The following is a 19134-nucleotide window of genomic DNA, read 5'->3' as shown; positions in this document are numbered from 1 at the left end:
TGCTCATTCTCTCGCTCACTCTTGCTCTCTCTCTTGCTTATTCTCTCTCTCTCTTGTTCGCTCTCTTGCTCTCGCTCTCTTGCTCATTCTCTCTCTCTTGCTCGCACTCTTGCTCATTCTCTCTCGCTCTCTTGCGCACTCTCGCTCTCTCTCTTGCTCTCTCTCACTCTCTCGCTCATTCTCTCACTCATTCTCTTGCTCACTCTTGCTCTCTCTCTTGCTCGTTCTCTCACTCACTCTTGCTCTCCCTCTTGCTCATTCTCTCGCTCTTTTGCTCTTTCTCTCGCTCTTTTGCTCTTTCTCTCGCTCTATTGCTCTTTTCTCGCTCTCTCTTGCTCTCACGCTTGCTCGTTCTCTCGCTCTCTTGCTCGCTCTCTTGCTTGTTCTCTCGCTCATTCTCTCGCTCTCTCTTGCTCATTCTCTCACTCTCTCTTGCTCACTCTCTCTTGCTCTCTCTTGCTCGTTCTCTCGATCTCTTGCTCTGTCTCTTGCTTGTTCTCTCTTGCTCTCTCTCATGCTCTCGCTCTCTTGCTCATTCTCTCTCTCTTTCTTACTCATTCTCTCACTCTTGCTCTCTTGCTCATTCTCTCTCTCACTCTCGCTCTCTTCCTCATTCTCTCACTTTCTTGCTCTTGCTCTCGCTCTTTTGCTCATTCACTCTCTCTCTTGCTCGATCTCTTTCTCTCTCTCTCTCTCTCTCATTCTCTTGCTCATTCTCTCGCTCTCTTGCTCGTTCTCTCGCCCTTGCTCTCTTGGTCATTCTCTCTCTCTTGCTCTCGATCTTTTGCTCATTCACTCTCTCTCTTGCTCGATCTCTTGCTCTCATTCTCTCTCTCTCTTTCTTGCTCATTCTCGCTCTCTTGCTCTCTCTTGCTTGTTCTCTCGTTCGTTCTCTCGCTCTCTCTCTCTTGCTCGTTCTCTTGCTCGCTCTCTTGCTCATTCTCTCTCTCTTGCTCTCTCTCTTGCTCGTTCTCGCTCTCTTGCTCATTCTCTCTCTCTTGCTTGCTCTCTTGCTCATTCTCTCGCTCACGCTTGCTCTCTCTCTTGCTCATTCTCTTGCTCTTTTTGCTCTTTCTCTCGCTCTCTCTTGCTCTCACGCTTGCTCATTCTCTCGCTCTCTTGCTTGCTCTCTTGCTCGCTCTCTTGGTTGTTCTCTCGCTCTCTCTCGCTCTCTCGCTCTCTTGCTCGTTCTTTCACTCTCTCTTGCTCTCTCTTGCTCGTTCTCTCGCTCTCTTGCTCTCTCTCTTGCTTGTTCTCTCACTCTCTTGCTCGCTCTCTCTTGCTCATTCTCTCGCTCACGCTTGCTCTCTCTCTTGCTCATTCTCTCGCTCTTTTGCTCTTTCTCTCGCTCTCTCTTGCTCTCACGCTTGCTCGTTCTCTCGCTCTCTTGCTTGCTCTCTTGCTCGCTCTCTTGGTTGTTCTCTCGCTCTCTTGCTTGCTCTCTCGCTCTCTTGCTCTGGCTTTCTTGCTCTCGCTCTCTTGCTCACTCTCTTGCTCTGGCTCTTTTGCTCATTCTCTCTCTCTTGCTCTCGCTCTCTTGCTCATTCTCTCTCTCTTGCTCGCGCTCATGCTCACGCTCATTTGTTCATTCTCTCTCTCTTGCTAGCTCTCTTGCTATCGCTCTCTTTCTCATTCTCTCGCTCTCTCTTGCTCGCTCTCTTGCTCTCGCTCTCTTGCTCATTCTCTCTCTCTCTTTCTTGCTCATTCTCTCGCTCTCTTCCTCATTCTCTCACTTTCTTGCTCTTGCTCATTCTCTCTCTCTCTCTCTCTCTCGCTCTTGCTCATTCTCTCATTCTCTCTCTTGCTCACTCTCTCGCTCACTTTCTTGCTCTTGCTCATTCTCGCTCTCTTACTCTTGCTCATTCTCTCTCTCTTGCTCTCGCTCTCTTGCTCGTTCTCTCACTCTCTTGCTCGTTCTCTTGCTCTCTCTCTCTCTCTCTTGCTCGCTTTCTTGCTCATTCTCTCTCTCTTGCTCGCTCTCTTGCGCTCACTCTCTTGCTCATTCTCTCTCTCTCGCTTGCTCTCTTGCTCATTCTCTCCCTCTCTTGCTCTCTTGCTCATTCTCTCCCTCTCTTTCTTGCTCATTCTCTTGCTCTCTTGCTCTCGCTCATTCACTCTCTTGTTCTCGCTCTCTTGCTCATTCTCTCGCTCTTGCTCATTCTCTCTCTCTTGCTCGCTCTCTTGCAATCGCTCTCGTGCTCATTCTCTCTCACTCACTCTTGCTCATTCTCTCGCTCTCTTGCTCTCGCTCTCTTGCTTATTCGCTCTCTTGCTCTCTCTTGCTCATTCTCGCTCTCTTGCTCTCGCTCTCTTGCTCACTCTTTCTTGCTCACTCTCTCGCTCTCTTGCTCATTCTCTCTCTCTCTTGCTCGCTCTCTTGCTCATTCTCTCTCTTGCTCTCTCTCTCTCTTATGCTCATTCTCTCTCTCTCTTGCTCATTCTCTCTCTCTTGCTCTCTCTCTCTCTCTCTCTCTCTCATTCTTGCTCACTCTCTCTCTCATTCTTGCTCACTCTCTCTCTCTCATACACACACACGCACACACCAAGTGAAACAGTCTGAAGCCCATTAGTGTCAGATAGTTCCATTAGCTGAGAAACAACTTTAGTTAATTATGATGTTGTGTCACTGTGTTGGAAATAAATGTAATAATCAGTGTTTGAGCTTCCTGGAAGGCTGCTTTCTTTAAGAGCTCATTTATCCTTCCCTCGCCTAAGGCATGACTTCAATATCAGACTCCTATAGTTCTTTTATTGGTTGTTTCCAGGGAGATCATGGATGCTTCAACACCAATTAATTAATGAACTAATGCTAATGAATGCAAATGATTTAGCGGTTGACTACCATACCCATGTCTTCTTGTGCAGCGAACTTCTCTACACCAAAGTCTCGGGGTGGATATCAATAACATAGTACTGTTGGTTTTAACATTAGAACAGTAGGTCTATGCTGACTAAGGTCTATGGTGAATGAAGTATAAGTCCTTACTGTTTAACTGCAGTATACTCTCATCCTTCGGGTTAGGAACTAAACCCAATTCTGATTTACTTCAACAATTAGCTTTCTGTGGTCTCAAATTAAAGGAACCTTCAGACTCATCATTCACATCGTCTAAGAGTCTCATAAATAATTCTGATATTTTATAACTTTTTGTATAGTGATTAACAGCCTTACTTTTGACAAAGTAATTAGCTTGTCAGTGAAGCAGGACAGAATAATGACATTGGCATGAATCAGTCAACATAGTGTAAGAAAATCAGGTAACACTTTACATTAAGGTGAAGGTATACTTAGAAAATGCTAAAAGAGGTTATAAATAGTTTAGAAACTGTTAATGTTAGTTTCTAGATGAGTTATAAACAGTTGTTACACATCGTTTGAAATTGTGTGTACTGTAACTGTTATTGAGAAGGCCTGGTTGTTTTTACATAGACTGCAGTGTCTTTTTGACAGGCATCTCATTCCTATAACGACCACAGATGTTTCTAGGAGCCAAAGCTGTAGGCATATGCTTAATGATATTGCTATAAAAATGGGGGAAAGAGAATCTTTGAGAACATACTTGGAAAAGGTAATTAAAGTAGCAAGTCGATCGGGGATTAGAGAAAATTGCTGTGGATTTAATTGTGTTACAGTCTCTGCTCCCTCGCGAGTGTGTTTAAGGAACAGTTTGCTGAAACAATATACCCCCTTCCACTTTGTCGGCTAGATTAGATGAGGACTTTCAGAATGTATTGACGGAAATGAGGCCTTTCAGGCCTTTCAGAACGTATTGACACGAAAACTCGGTGTGTCTCATAAATAATTCTGATATTTTATTACATTTTGTATCGTGATTAACAGCCTTACTTTTGACAACGTAATTAGCTTGATGGGAAAAGTTTGGATAATGCTGCACAGACATGAACTGAATTGAAGATTGAAAGCATCTAGAGAGATCTCGATCTTACGAACATTGGAATAAGATTGAAATAAAGATGTAAAACTTTCCCGTGAACTATGGAAAGCATCTTCAGAGACTCAGTGACAAGTGAGAAGTGGCTTCTGGTTCCAATTCATGATGTCTTGCTGTGCTATCTGTGGATTCATCTCAGAAAGGATCTCACCGCCAGCGTCTGCTATTTATCTTGGTGCAGAACATCGACTAGCAATCTGACCCGGGTGTTGCATCAAAGGGGATGACAGTCTTTTTGCCAGTCGAGCTTTATTGATCCTCACATCCATGGACTGTCACTGTCCCCCGAGCCTAGCTAGCTCCCTGGCAAGGGGAAGGAGAAACAAACAGGATACATTGAGCCACATATTTTCATCAAGGACTGAGAGTGGGCGTGAAATCTCTCCCTGACATCTCTGGGGACTTTAGTGTCTCTGAACAAAACCTTTTAGCTTTTAGGCCAGGGCTGTATGGGTCACTGCATTGAGGTGTAGTGTAGCTCGCTAACCCCTCCTGCTTCCTGTGCGAGAGAAAATGCTGGAATCAAGAATATGGTCTCACTCATATAAAAGTACTCTCCTCCTGAGCTCAACTGACAGTGTGTTTTGAATTATGGATTATGAGAGTGGTCTTTGAGCTAGTTTGTTGTAAATAGGGGAAGCTGTGTGACATGGTACTCAGCTGTGCGATATTTGCTTGCTCTATACACATTGCATACATTTGAAATGTTACATGTGATATAAAGTCAAATTACACTAAGTCATGTCCAAATTATTGTCAAGACAATAGCTATGTCAAGGAAGAAACCAATCTGACCTATCTAGTCTGCGCTTACATTTTTACTGAACATTGTACATCTGAGAGGGTTTAAGAAGGGAATGTCCCATGATTTCCTGTATATCTATCCCCCATGTGATTCAGTGTCCCTCCCTGAGCAACAGAATGAGATGGAAAATATGCAATTATCATCTTTAACCTCTATGGGCTAGGCGGGACGAATTCGTCCCACCTACGTAACAGCCAGTCTAATCCAGTGGCGCGATTTTTGAATCGTTTGAAATACTATTACTTCAATTTCTCAAACATATGACTATTTTACAGCTATTTAAAGACAAGACTCTCGTTTATCTAACCACACTGTCCGATTTCAAAAAGGCTTTACAACGAAAGCAAAACATTAGATGATGTCAGGAGAGTGCCCAGCCAGAAATAATCAGACACCCATTTTTCAAGCTAGCATATAATGTCACCAAAACCCAAACCACAGCTAAATGCAGCACTAACCTTTTATGATCTTCATCAGATGACACACCTAGGACATTATGTTATACAATACATGCATGTCTGTTCAATCAAGTTCATATTTATATAAAAAAACAGCTTTTTACATTAGCATGTGACGTTCAGAAAAAGCATACCCCGCAAATTCCGGGGAATTTACTAACAGTTTGCTAAATTACTCACGATAAACGTTCACAAAAAGCATAACAATTATTTTAAGAATTATAGATACATTACTCCTCTATGCACTCGATATGTCCGATTTTAAAATAGCTTTTCGGATGAAGCACATTTTGCAATATTCTAAGTACATAGCCCAGCCATCACGGCTAGCTATTTAGACACCCGGCAAGATTAGCCTTCACCATAATAACATTTCCTATAAGAAAAATGTTCTTACCTTTCCTGTTCTTCGTCAGAATGCACGCCCAGGACTTCTACTTCAATAACAAATGTAGGTTTGGTCCCAAATAATCCATAGTTATATCCAAATAGCGTCGTTTTGTTCGTGCGTTCTAGACACTATACGAATGGTAATCCACGGTCGTGCGCATGGCGCATGGCGTGACAAAAAATGTCTAAATATTCCATTACCGTACTTCGAAGCATGTCAACCGCTGTTTAAAACCAATTTTTATGCCATTTATCTCGTAGAAAAGCGATAATATTCCGACCGGGAATCTGCAATAAACTAAACAGCCGAATTAAAATACTTCACGGGGCTAATCGCGACGCGCCTCATTCCATTGTCACCTAATGGGACACTTGGATAAGGTGATAATCTGTTTCAGCCTGAGGCTGCCTCGTCAACCTTCATGATTTTCCCGGGTCCTGAGAGCCTATTGGAGCCCTGGGAATTGTCACGTTACAGCTAAGATCCTTACTCTTCAATAAACAGATGCAAGACGCACGACTCCTTGTCAAACAGGCCACTTCCTGCATGAAACCTTGTCAGGTTTTTGCCTGCCATAGGAGTTCTGTTATACTCACAGACACCATTCAAACAGTTTTAGAAACTTTAGGGTGTTTTCTATCCAAACCTGAACAATAATATGCATATTCTAGCTTCTGAGTTGGTGTAGGAGGCAGTTAAAAATGGGCACATCTTTTTTCCAAAATTCTCAATACTGCCCCCTAGCCCAAACAGGTTAACTGCGCACTGAGATACAGAACACACAACAGCAAATGCAAGCATATTGAGGACACCTATGACTGTAAAGTAATTGGAAAGGTGCAAATAGCAGAAGACTGACTGGCCACAGACGTCAATTCAACATCTATTCCACATTAGTTCAATGTAATTTCATTGAATGGCCTTTGAAATAATGTTGACGACTCAACCAGTGTGTGCCCAGTGGGATATGAGTGTCATAAGATGTTAAACTGTCCCATGGCAGGGTGCACTGCTCAAAATGTTTATTCTCTTCACAGGATATTATTTGGCATCTGCTGGAATCTATTCATTTTTGTCCCTAGCCAAGACTGTCTCCACTTCCTACTGAATCAAACCATGTTGTAAATTGTGATGATTTAATCATTTATGGCTCTTACAGGAATGGCTCAATCACAGCTAATGAAGATGTTCCCATTTTTGTTTCCTTTAGTGTAGATACAATGGAGAGCTGCCAAAGACTGAGTATCATAATTGGAGAAATGGAAGAGTAGTAGTGCGACTGCAACTCGGGCAATTCGCACCAAAATGGCGGCCCACCGGATCATCAGAGTGACCAACACTAACCATGTTCTCCCTCGCTGCAAATCGGAGGGCACGCTCATTGATCTCAATGAAGGGCTCTCTGAGGCTAGCCTCACAGATGTCAAAGGTGAGGATTCAATACTGACTAATGTACCAGACAGTTATTCAGCCATTTAAAGATATATTGATTTGAATGCAAATTGAGGATGAATTGAGGATGTTTATGTGAATTTCTGATCTTTCTTTTCTTTTCATGCAGTGCCTTCTTCTAGTGCCTTACGACTGGACAATTCAGCTTCCTTTGTAACTGCTCGTGAAGTAGTCGCCATCAAGGATTACTGCCCATCTAGCTTTACCACGTTAAAGTTTTCCAAAGGTGACCGGCTTTATGTGATGGACACGTCGGGTGGAGAGTGGTGGTATGCCCACAACAACACAGAGATGGGCTACATCCCCTCAGCATACGTCCAGCCCATCAACTGTAGGAACTCATCGCTCAGCGATAGTGGCATGATAGACAATCTAGGGGAGTGTACAGAGGAAGGGGCTAAGGAGCTGGATCTCCTAGGGGAGTGGACAGGGGTGTCCGTTAATACCACTCCTTATTCGCCTTATTTTAACAGCAACCCCTTCTCCCTCCATACCTCCTCCACCAACCCCTTCATCAACAGTGCTCATCTACATGGTTCTCTGGACCAGAACTGTAATGAGAGGGGAAGGTCCACGGACCTGTCCGTCTTTGACTCCCTGGCCTCCCCAGTCTCCCCTTCGGCACCTAACTCTACCTCCAGCACCACCATGATCAATGGCTTCAGTAGCTGCAACATATTTGACATGATGACAGCCACCAGCCCCAACCAGGACTTACAGGTTTTACAGACACTGAGAAGGGATAACCCATTCTTCAGGAGCAAGCGATCGTACAGTTTATCTGAGTTGTCCATCCTACAGACGCAATCCAACCCCCCCTTGCCTTCTTCCGGGTTCTTTACCGGCCTCAAGGCTCCCTCGCCAGAGCAGTTTCAGAGCAGGGAGGACTTCAGGACTGCGTGGCTAAACCATCGGAAGCTGGCCAGATCTTGCCATGACCTGGACTCTCTGGGGCAGAGCCCTGGTTGGGGACAGACTCAGCCGGTGGAGACCAACATTGTCTGTAAACTAGACAGTCGTGGAGGGGCTGTTCAGCTCCCAGACACCCAGATCAGCGTCCATGTCCCTGAGGGACACGTGGTTCCTGGAGAGACCCAGCAGATCTCCATGAAGGCCCTACTGGACCCTCCACTGGAGCTGAACAATGACCACTGCTCCACAGTCAGCCCAGTGGTGGAAATCAAACTGTCCAACATGGAGACTAAGTCCTTCATCACTCTGGAGATGACCGTGTCCGTGACGGTGAAGAAAGACAGTGGTCAGGTAGCTGAGGTGCTCTGCGTCCAGAGTGACTGCAAGGAGGGACCCTATATAATCATCCCACATGCTTACCTATACAAGGACACAATACAAGTCCAGTTGGATAACTTGGAGCCGTGTATGTACGTGGTGGTAGTGGTGCAGGCCCAGCACGTCAACCTTAATACAACTGTATGGGACAATGTGTTGAAGAAAGTCACCCTGGGTGTCTATGGGCCCAAGCACATCCATCCTACGTTCAAGACGGTCGTGGCCCTATTTGGGCATGACTGTGCACCTAATACTCTACTGGTGAGTGAGGTGGGGAAGCAGGCCCACTCTGCCCCTCCAGTGGCGCTCACGCTGTGGGGGAAGCATCAGTTTGTCCTGGAACGGCCCCAGGACCTTAAGGTTGGCCTATACTCCAACATGTCTAACTATATGATTAAGGCTAATGAGCAAGCCAGGATTATTCGGGCCTTCCAGGTCAAACTGGGGAAGGTTAGCCGACTCATTTACATGATCACATCCAACAACCCTGAGGACATATCAGACTTCACCTTGCAGGTCCAGGTCAAAGACGGCCTGGACTGTATCCTGGCTCAGTTCTGTGTCCAAACACCGCAACCGCCTCCGAAGAGTGGAGTGCGGAACACCGGCCACAGGAGGTTCCTGAAGAAGAAAGAGGTGGTGGGTAAGATTCTTCTGTCACCTCTGGCCATCACTGCCAAATATCCACAGTTTCAGGAGCGCTGCATCACTAACCTGAAGTTTGGCAAGTTGCTCAAATCTGTGATCAGGCAAAACAAGAGCACATACCTGTTGGAATACAAGAAGGGAGATGTGATCGCCTTGCTGAGCGAGGAGAAAATCAAACTACGAGGACAACTGTGGACCAAAGAGTGGTATATTGGATATTATCAGGGAAAGACCGGTCTTGTTCACGCGAAAAACGTTCTGGTTTTGGGGAAAGTCAAGCCTATTTATTTCTGTGGTCCGGACCTCACGACGACCATGCTAGTGGAGCAGATTCTGAAGCCTTGCAAATTTCTCACATACATCTACGCCTCTGTGAGGACGGTACTCATGGAAAATATAGGGAACTGGAAGGCCTTTGCAGATGCACTGGGATATGGGAACTTACCTTTGTCTTGTTTCTGTCGGACTGAACTGGACAACGAGCCTGAGAAGGTTGCATCGGTTCTGGAGAAGCTCAAGGAAGACTGCACTAACATGGACATCAAGGAGAGAAAGACCTTCCAGAAGGAACTCATGACAGTACGTTTGTGTGTCTGTTTGTCTCTCTGTCTCTCTCGCTCTCTGATGTGTGTGTGTATGTGTGTTTGGAAACCGCTCGTCATGCATGGTTCAATACAGAAACCTTAACAAAAAGCTAAAGAAATAGGAAATTCCACTTTCTCTGGAAATGTGTAGTGCTCCTGTGTTTATTTCCTATTTTCCATCAGCAGCAGCAGATGTTGACATGGTTTTTCCATTCCGTCAGAGGCAATGGGCTGTGATGTACTGTAAGATGGGGGGGGCTGATATGTTACTGTACTCAGGTTATTCAGTCACATGTGGTAAGAAGTTTTCCTTATCGCCTTAGGAGTAGGTCTACTTGTTGGGAGAATACGTGTGTTGTGACTTACAATGCACAAAAACACAGCTACATCACCTCATTCAGTGCAACTCCGAGACTGAGACACAAACCGAGACGACAATATCCTGAGAGATTCTCCTCAAAGCAGGCAGGGTTGCTGTTGTGACAAAAAGTGTTGACTCAACATGCCTCCCACTTCCTCTCCAGTCACCCTTTTCAAGTTTTAGACAGAAGTGCTTGGTAATGTAACTATACCCCGCATTGCAACAGTCACAAACAGGCAACAGTTGTTTGAATTTGGATCTGTGGAGAAATTGGATCTGTCTGGGAAAGTGAGGTGTCTTTTTCACAATGCTTGCTTATGTAAACCTCTTATCAGTCGGAGCTAGCATATATCAGTTTATTTTGGTATGAAATATAAGTTGTTTATGCCTTTCAATGGTCTTTTGATCAAAGGCAGGCTAGAATTCAAACAAGCAACCATTTTTTTTTCTGCCAACAGGCTTGATAAGCTGATGTTAGGCTTTAGGTTTGTGCAAATATTGCCACTGCTAGCTACTGTACATACAGTAGACAAAGGGATGAGGATGGATTGGTCTCAGATAACAATGATCCATGCCCAAAGCCCTCATACTACCCCTCCTCACACACACACACACACACACACACACACACACACACACACACACACACACACACACACACACACACACACACACACACACACACACACACACATTATTTATGGTGGACACACAGATCTGTTTACTGTGCCCCCTAGCCTGGGAGTAACCTAACATAGCAGGCATAAAAGAAAACACCTGAGTGGAGTTCCCACATCCGGTTTTCAGTGGAAGAGGAAGTTGAATGGTTGAATGAGTTGTATCCCTGAAACCTGGAGGCATCTGGTTGTTGGCAACTCTGCTAATGGTGTCCTGGAGGCGGTCCCTGAAATAGATCCATGTCTTATCTTTTCATTCCAGCCAGTCCTGATAGCCTTCTAACCACAGTAGAAACAGAGTGTTGTTGACTATCCTGATCAGGCCAAGAAACACCAGATATAACATCAGTGACACAACTGTTGGTCCATATTGATCCATGAAATACTGTACATTAGAGCAGGTTTTTGAGGACCATTGATATTGCTGTGCTGTAGTCTACATATGCTGCGTCTTACTTTGATCATCCTGTTGTTGCAGGAATTTTCCCGCACAGCAAGAAGAAATGCAACCGCTATACAATTTTTCCATTAATTATATTCCACATAACAATTCACATTTCCTGTTGCTACAAGATTATTTATCTGCGGTGTGAAACTGGCTCAAATTAACATATGGGATCTGTATATAGGTTTGTGTGGGGGAGATGGTTGTATAAAGGTTTGACAATATTGCAGCACATTATGTCATTATAGTGAGAGTCTATGGTGAGAGTCTAGTGAGAGTTCTGTGGTCTTTCTGTTGTTCTGTGGTCATTCTGTGGTTCTGTAGCCTTTCCTCAAATTGAGTAATTTGCCCTTTTGGTGACCTTAATCTCACACAGTAGTAATTAATTCTCTGGACTAAAACTGTTAATCAAAAAGTTTGTGCAAAAACTAAACTAAGAAGCTTTAAAGCTCAGTTAGTAGGCATTGTTAGACAGAACAGAACCATGGTTAGGTCATATGCTTGTCTGAATTAACACAACAACAAAAAATACACTACATGACCAAAAGCATGTGGACACCTGCTCGTCAAACATCTCATTCCAAAATCATGGGCATTAATATGGAGTTGGTCCCCCCTTTGCTGCTATAACAGCCTCCACTCTTCTGGGAAGGCTTTCCACTAGATGTTGGAACATTGTTGCGGGGACTTGCTTCCATTCAGCCAGAAGAGCATCACTGATGTTGTGCGATTAGGCCTGGCTCACAGCCAGCGTTCCAATTCATCCCAAAGGTGTTCGATGGGAAGGAGGTCAGGGCTCTGTGCAGGCCAGTCAAATTCAAACTGACTTATTGGAAAGGTGACATCCTATGACGGGGCCACGTTGAAAGTCACTGAGCTCTTCAGTACGGGCCATTCTACTGACAATGTTTGTGTATGGAGATTGCATGGCTGTGTGCTCGATTTTATACACCTGTCAGCAACGGTGTGGCTGAAATAGCCGAATCCACAAATTTGAAGGGGTGTCCACATAGTTTGGTATATATAGTGTAGCTGATTATTATATAAAAGTTGCTTAATAAAAGATAACCGAGATTAGCACTTCACGCTAAGTGGCCTATGATTCAAATTTCTCACAAAACGTTCATTCACAAGTGCGACCAACATATTCATAGCTCTGTCTAGCCTACACAACGCTGTGCTCTATGGGCTTTAACAGCCTGCCTTCCCTTTTTTTCTGAGTCGCTAGCATGGTCTGACAGGTGTTGTCAGTTGAAATGTGAGGAGAGGAATGGAGTCATTGGTCAGGCGAGATAGCAGGCCAGGGGGGTGGTTGGGCGACCAACGCAAACTGACACCGCTAAGAATTCTCAATGTGATGGATGGTGTTGCTCAGGTAGCAGACAATTGAAATGCCATCCCACTGCTCATCACTGAAATTGATCCCAACGGCCAACCAGAAAGACAGAGAGAGACACCTGCAGATTCCACAGAGTAGTAAGACACCTCCAGAGTCTTTCTTTTTTCTCTCTAAACTTTATTTACACAGGGTGTCGTATTGAGACCCAGGTATCTCAGTCCAAGCAAAATTCTTGCTTGATAAACTGGTCTTTGCTAAGAAGCTATTTTAATTTATTTTGGACTATTTTAATTAAAAATCATCTTTAAATATGAAATGTAATCAATCTTTAAATATGAAAAATGTAATAAATAAATAAATACAAAATTAAACAATAAATACATTGAATAAATTGTGTGTGTATTAAGACACTGTAACTTTGCACAGACACTTTTGACAAATAGATACGGCAATGATTTTAGTCACTACTGCCATCATCCTATGTATGGTGTACGCACCATTAAATATAATGACTGAAAGTCACCGTTGGGACTACTTTCCCTATTTCAAACTACAGAGAAGTTTATAGACTGCTGATGTAGAAACATTTTCCTCACATATAAAGTCCCTGGTTGACTTTAATGAGGAGGTTGAGTCCTTGTTACTGTGTTCTCCCCTCTCCTCTCTCCTCTCTCCCCTCCCCTGCTGTTAGTCTCAGGGACACTGTGTGTGTGTGCGTGTGTGTGTGCGTGTGCGTGTGCGTGTGTGTGTGTGCTCCTTTCCCTGCCTTTTAAATGCAGGGAGAAGAGCCAGACAGGCTCATTTGGAATGAAGCTTAGAGAGATAACTGCCTCTGAGAGCTCTGAGGCACATGGTAAATTTGAGCTGTCAATCATGTCTGTCAGGGCTTTCCCCCAGTGGACATGTGGATCAAGTCAGAGAAGGAGTAAGCCTCCACACACACACAATTTTGAAGGATGTCCCTAAAGCTTCCTCATTTTCATCAGCCTGCCTACCACTGGCATTCAGGTGCCGTTCTCTGATTGGATGGGAAACTGTCTGAGTGTGCGTGTGCGCATGCACGCACACACACACACAGGATACACTTCAGACAATTTCAGCGAGTTACGTAGTTTTATCATCGGTTTAGATTAAGAGTTGAAACGAGAAGTAAACGTGAATGGCATAAGGCCTTTTGGAATTGGAAGGTTTTATAAGGATCCATTGCATTCTGGAATGTTTAAAAAATAAATGAGATCACTCACTGAACTGTGCAGGTCATTCAACAGAGCTGGATTCCTTTTTATACAGTACCTCTCTGAAGATAAAGATAATGGAATATGACATTATTACCTATTGGTTTCATAAAAGAGTTCTGCATGAACCATAGTACATTATCACAAAGTTTTTGGTTTACTCATGTTATGGGATATAACTTAAGCAACATTTAAGCGTTGTTTATCTGCTGCCAAGACCCAACTCCTCAGCACTGTATGGGAAAATGACATGTCATTTGGTTTGAGGTTTCCATGACAGGAAGTGATTGAAGGATTAAGAAGATAGATGTTGAGTTAAGAGGTTTTAAGAGACAGTGATTCAACTAATCTTCCTGCTGGTTGAAGGCTATATTACATAACTGTGACATGGTCACTAGAATTACACTCCAAATGGCACTCCATAGGGGTCTGGTCAAAAGTAGTGCACTATATAGGGCCTTCAAACTTAACTCTGGACCTCGAAGCCAGTTCCACACCATTTAAAAAAAATGGTTACCCTCTAATAAGGAACTGATTTAGATCTGGGATACCAGGTGTGTACAATTATCAGGTAGAGCAGAAAACCAGTAGACTATGAACCTCGTAGGGTAAGAGTTGAATACCCTTGATATATGGTATAGGGTGCCATTTGGGACTCACCCTAGTAACTACGCTACCATGTTGACTCCGTGGCCCTGCCAGACCGGTGCCAGATGTTGTGAATGACACAGCATTAGGTCTGTGACTGAACTGAGCCACTCCATTGTGTCACTCACAGTTGACTCAGTTGGCATTGTTGGCAGATGGCTGCAGAAGCCGGCTCAGTAGCCAGACAGATGGTGGTGATGGTGGACGTTACGCCGCAGTCCTATTTTAGTAACTTTGACAGAAATGTGAGTCCTGATACAGCAGTCAGCGCAGGACAGAGGCCAGCTCATTAAAACAGTGCTGTTCAGAGTCAGGCCAGGTGGCCCGAGGTGACTGGAGTAGCACTGAAATGCTTTGAAGACAGTGTGTGTCCCGGTAGCACCCTATTCCCTATTTAGTGCCCTACTTTTGACCACGGCCCATAGGGGACTATATAGAGCAGTGTTTCCCAACTCAAGTCCCCGAGTACCCCAACATAACTCGTTTTTATTATAACCCTGGACAAGCACACCTGATTCAAGCCCTAAATGAGTCTGGGGCTACAACATAAATATATGCTGTTGGGGGTTCTGGAGGACTGGAGTTGAGAAACACCGATATAGGGAATAGGGTGCCATTTGGGATGCAGCAGTCACTCAGCTCCCAGTTTGACAGACCAACATATGGTTTTGAGTGGTATGAGCTCCACATGCCTCATTCTCTTTCTGCAAAGCAAACACATGCTGGCTCTTCTATTTAGATACAGTACTGTGCAAAATATAGATTGTATGCCTACCTCAGCAGATCCTGTCAAGTTGCAGGCAAACTCTCCAAAGAGACTTTGAAGTGGAAAAAAAAGTTTATGTATTAACTGTTTTGTAAGATATAGTGGTGAAAAATATGCAGTCTCTTATTGGCAGGCTTAACTGGTTGGCTCAGACTTCAAAACATGAGTTCCTGTACATAAAACATATTGTTTTTATTGGGTTGCACTTTCCATTTTCCTTTGATATTATATAGCCCTCCTGGGTTGTAGCCTACACAGTGTAGACATGCTGTATGGCAGCCCACCTCCTCGTGGGATCCTGAAAGACTTGATTTATAGTCTCTCTTTCTTTCATCCCCTGTTCGTCTGTGGTGTTTCTGGTAGAGAGAGGAGGGGATTACTAGTGTATTTTCCCTGGCCTCCTGGTTTTATTCTCATTCAACACGTATGTGTGTTTGTGTGGTAAGACCTAGAGAGGCTCTTCTGAATCATGCTATAATTCACCCTCAGACTTCACAGCAGGCTTTGTAGAGAATGGGGAGGGATAGTGTAGCCGTAGTTAGAGACGCAAATGTATTGTATCAAGACAATACCCTGGCCCCCTAATGCTGTTCCTCCCCACTCCTTTCACTATGTCTAGAGAGTCATGTCTTCACACCCCTTTAATGGTGAACACTATGTGACACAATGGTGTGTCATTGCTGATCCTTGGGGTGTGTTGTTGAACTGTTGTGTCGTAGCTAAATGTTGTCTTCCGTCGACGACCTATGCTCCAGGAGGAATAAAAAGCTTGAATTAGTAAACCAAGTTGCCTTTGTGTGGCCATTCTTCTAGGCCCTGTTGAAGATGGACTGCCAAGGTCTGGTGGCCAGGCTGATCATGGACTTTGTCCTGCTGACCACAGCCGTGGAGGTGGCCCCGCGCTGGAGGGAGCTGGCGGAGAAGCTGGCCCGGGTGAACAAGCAGCAGATGGAGCAATACGATGCTCCGCACAGGGACAAGAACGGCCTGGTGGACAATGAGGTGAGATTATCAGCCCATTACTTCTAGATACTCTAACGTTTACTGGGTTTGACTGGTATTGGCTGCCTCAGACCTGTAATAAAATGGACGTCAGAAAATGCTAACCCTGCTATCTGTTTCTTGTGGCCAATGTTCTTTTATATCAGCCAGTCAGACTTGACCTTAGAAGCGTTTGGAATGATTCTCTGTCCCCTCTGTTGATCTTGAAGGGTTTTATAAGTACATTGGATTGATTGATTGATTGATTGATTGATTGGTTGTTCTATAACAGTCGATTGATTGATTGATCCTATGTTGACAGTCAATGTGGAAGCCAGCCTATGACTTCCTGCTGACCTGGGCGGCCCAAATCGGGGACAGCTACCGGGACGTGATCCAGGAGCTGCACCTGGGCCTGGACCGAATGAAGAATCCCATAACCAAGCGCTGGAAGCACCTCACCGGAACGCTTATTCTGGTCAACAGCCTAGATACGTTACGCAGCTCTGCCTTCAGCCCTATAGGACAGGGGGACTATGCCATTTGATCTGAGACCATCTACATCTGAAATGGCATCCTATTCTCTAAATAGGCTGCGTTTACACAGGCAGCCCAATTCTGATCTTTTTTCCACTAATTGGTCATTTGGCCAGTCACATCAGATCTTTTTCAGAGCTGATCTGATTGGTCAAAAGACCAATTACTGAACAAAAGATCAGAATTGGGCTGCTTGTGTAAATGCAGGCATAGTAGGCCACACATTCTGTCTGGAGCCTGGTCAGAAGTAGTGCACTATGTAGGAAGTTGTGTCTCAGGAGGCCTTCTGAGGGGTGATTCCTAACTTCCACTGATGTGAAATGTTCACTTTGTCATGCATTGATGTCAGTGGGAGACTAGGTGAACGTTTGATTTAACTTGAAGTTTAACTTTGAAGCTGCGTCAGAAATGGCACCCTATTCCCTACATAGTAGTGCACTAGTTTTTGCAAGAACCTGGTCAAAAGTAGTGCGATATATAGCGAATAGTGTGCCATTTAGGATGCACACTGAGTCTCTGGAGCTTGGCACTATAGATCCAGCAGGACTACTACTGGTCTCCTCCAGCCCTCAGGATGACCAATCACCAATCACACCTTGACCATCGCTGTTATACCAGGAACTTTCAACTCTTGACCCTGCTCCCATCCTCTTGCACAGGACTACAATGGTTTGTAACTAGTAACCACCACTTCACACAGAGCACATGTTACTGTAGGTCCATTTCTCTGGCGGGGTAAACACTCAAGACTCTCATTGGAATTTACAGTAGATTATTATTAAGCCACAATATTGATGTGATTTCATAATGGTTGATCTTTCAATCAATTTCTAAAGGGTGGTTTTTAATCTGTATTGTCTTTTGCTACACATTTTTTCTACAGAAAGTGGCATAGCACTCGTTTTTATGGCTTTTTTTTCACTAAATATATAGAGATATATATTTCAAATCAAAAATGTACAGAAACTTGATTTATGAAGTGCATTATATTATACGCAATCACTTCTGATTTGTATTTCTATCCCCCTTAAGTGTTTCTGTGCTTAAAATCTATTTTTGACTGCTCTGCTTTGTACTTTTTGCTTGCCAAAACAGTTAGGTGCTAGCCTAGATCAGTTGTTCTACACAAAAGTATCATCATTTCAGAATAAACCCCCTTTGGTTAGTTTCCTCTATGTTCATTTTAGGACAAAATGCGTGCCACAAAAATCTGAATAATAATTACTTAATGTATCCAACAAGGATCTTTTCTCTTTGTTTTCAGAAAATGTAAATGCAGAATTACCTCACGACATGGTCTCTTTATTTCATTTGTTTTATCCGGCACTAACGGAATGAACAATTCTTTTGAGGAATTCAATTAGATGTGATGGTTTAAATGGTTTGGTACGCCATTTTGAAGCTTGTGAACTAATCAAGCCTTTTTGTCCTTGATTTGCTCATAAATATATTTATATTGGTTGCTGTGTTTTGCATTTTCAATGACACCCTTATCAATCAAAAGCTCAAACTCTGGAGCTTTTAATCTTTATACATTCTTCCTCTTCATGTAACGGTACTGTGTTTTCAGTGCAAGATTTTGTATGTTTTGTGAATGCAGATGAAATGTTAATAGTATTATTTGCGTAGTTAAATGGTCACACTGGTCTGTGACGGTACAGATTGACAAGTTCTGCACATCGATGCCTCTATCAGTTGTTGTCTTTACACCTGTTGGTTCGTATTAACTCAATAAAATGGCTGACAATTCTAAAGTGCCTCTGTCAGGCAGTGTGCAGCTTTCATGGTCGGAATTTGTGTTCCGTGATTCTACATTCACAGACATTATTAAACATAATTTGTCTCAGTATGGCCCTACACAAAGGAGCACAGTGAAAGAGTAGCCTAGGCTACAATGTTTTCTGGGGAGGAGGTATTAGACTCTTGGGCTAGTGGCCAGTTGGCTTGTTTGCTAATTTAAGGCATTCCTAAGCATTTGCATCAGGCTGATTCATGAGATCAATCTCATACTGTAGATAAATAACACAATTAATTGTAGACTTGCAAAAGGAATCAATTTTTTTTTGCATTTCCATAAAAAAGGTACTTTTAATGAGGTAACTGATTAATGAATTAAGCTAAAACAATTCTGGAATTAATGAAAACACAAAGATATTATAATGAACAACAAATCACAGTAATATATGGATGGATTAAATACTGTATGCAACAGGATCTCACAAACTAATTTCCAGTCTTGACATTCGTCCAACTTGCGCTAAGGTCTAATTGCGAGGCTGCAGTCAAATGTCAAATTATGCAGTCAAAAAGTGAGATTGGGTTGCAGCAACTGTCTGTTAGTTACATTTGACATTTTAGTAATTTAGCAGACGCTCTTATCCAGAGCGACTTACAGTTGGTGCATTCATCTTAAGATAGCAAGGTGAAACGACCACATATCACAGTCGAAGTAAGTAAATTCTTCCTCAATAAAGAAGTTATGAGCAGAGACAGTAAGATGAGTGCAAATTTTTTTTTTTGGGGGGGGGGGGGGGGGAACAGATGTCTTATTTAAGATACTCTTA

The 19134-nt window shown here is 43.6% G+C and overlaps 1 protein-coding gene across 1 annotated transcript in view; it reads left to right on the top strand.

Annotated features, from left to right (window-relative positions):
- The window catches only part of LOC106574293 (SH3 domain-binding protein 4-A), a 33829-nt gene extending 15470 nt beyond the window's left edge, over positions 1-18359 (top strand). The window contains exons 2-5 of the mRNA XM_014150090.2: positions 6818-7036; positions 7169-9576; positions 15866-16054; positions 16356-18359. Coding sequence (XP_014005565.1) covers positions 6913-7036; positions 7169-9576; positions 15866-16054; positions 16356-16580 — 2946 coding nt within the window. The 5' untranslated portion in view covers positions 6818-6912 and the 3' untranslated portion in view covers positions 16581-18359. The remainder of the gene's footprint in view (positions 1-6817; positions 7037-7168; positions 9577-15865; positions 16055-16355) is intronic.
- The last annotated feature ends 775 nt before the right edge of the window (positions 18360-19134 follow it).

This window comes from Salmo salar, chromosome ssa16 (genome assembly GCF_905237065.1).
Source record: "Salmo salar chromosome ssa16, Ssal_v3.1, whole genome shotgun sequence".
Taxonomy (NCBI): domain Eukaryota; kingdom Metazoa; phylum Chordata; class Actinopteri; order Salmoniformes; family Salmonidae; genus Salmo; species Salmo salar.
Note: the sequence above shows the minus strand (reverse complement) of the source record. Positions and strands in the feature narration are given on the sequence as shown.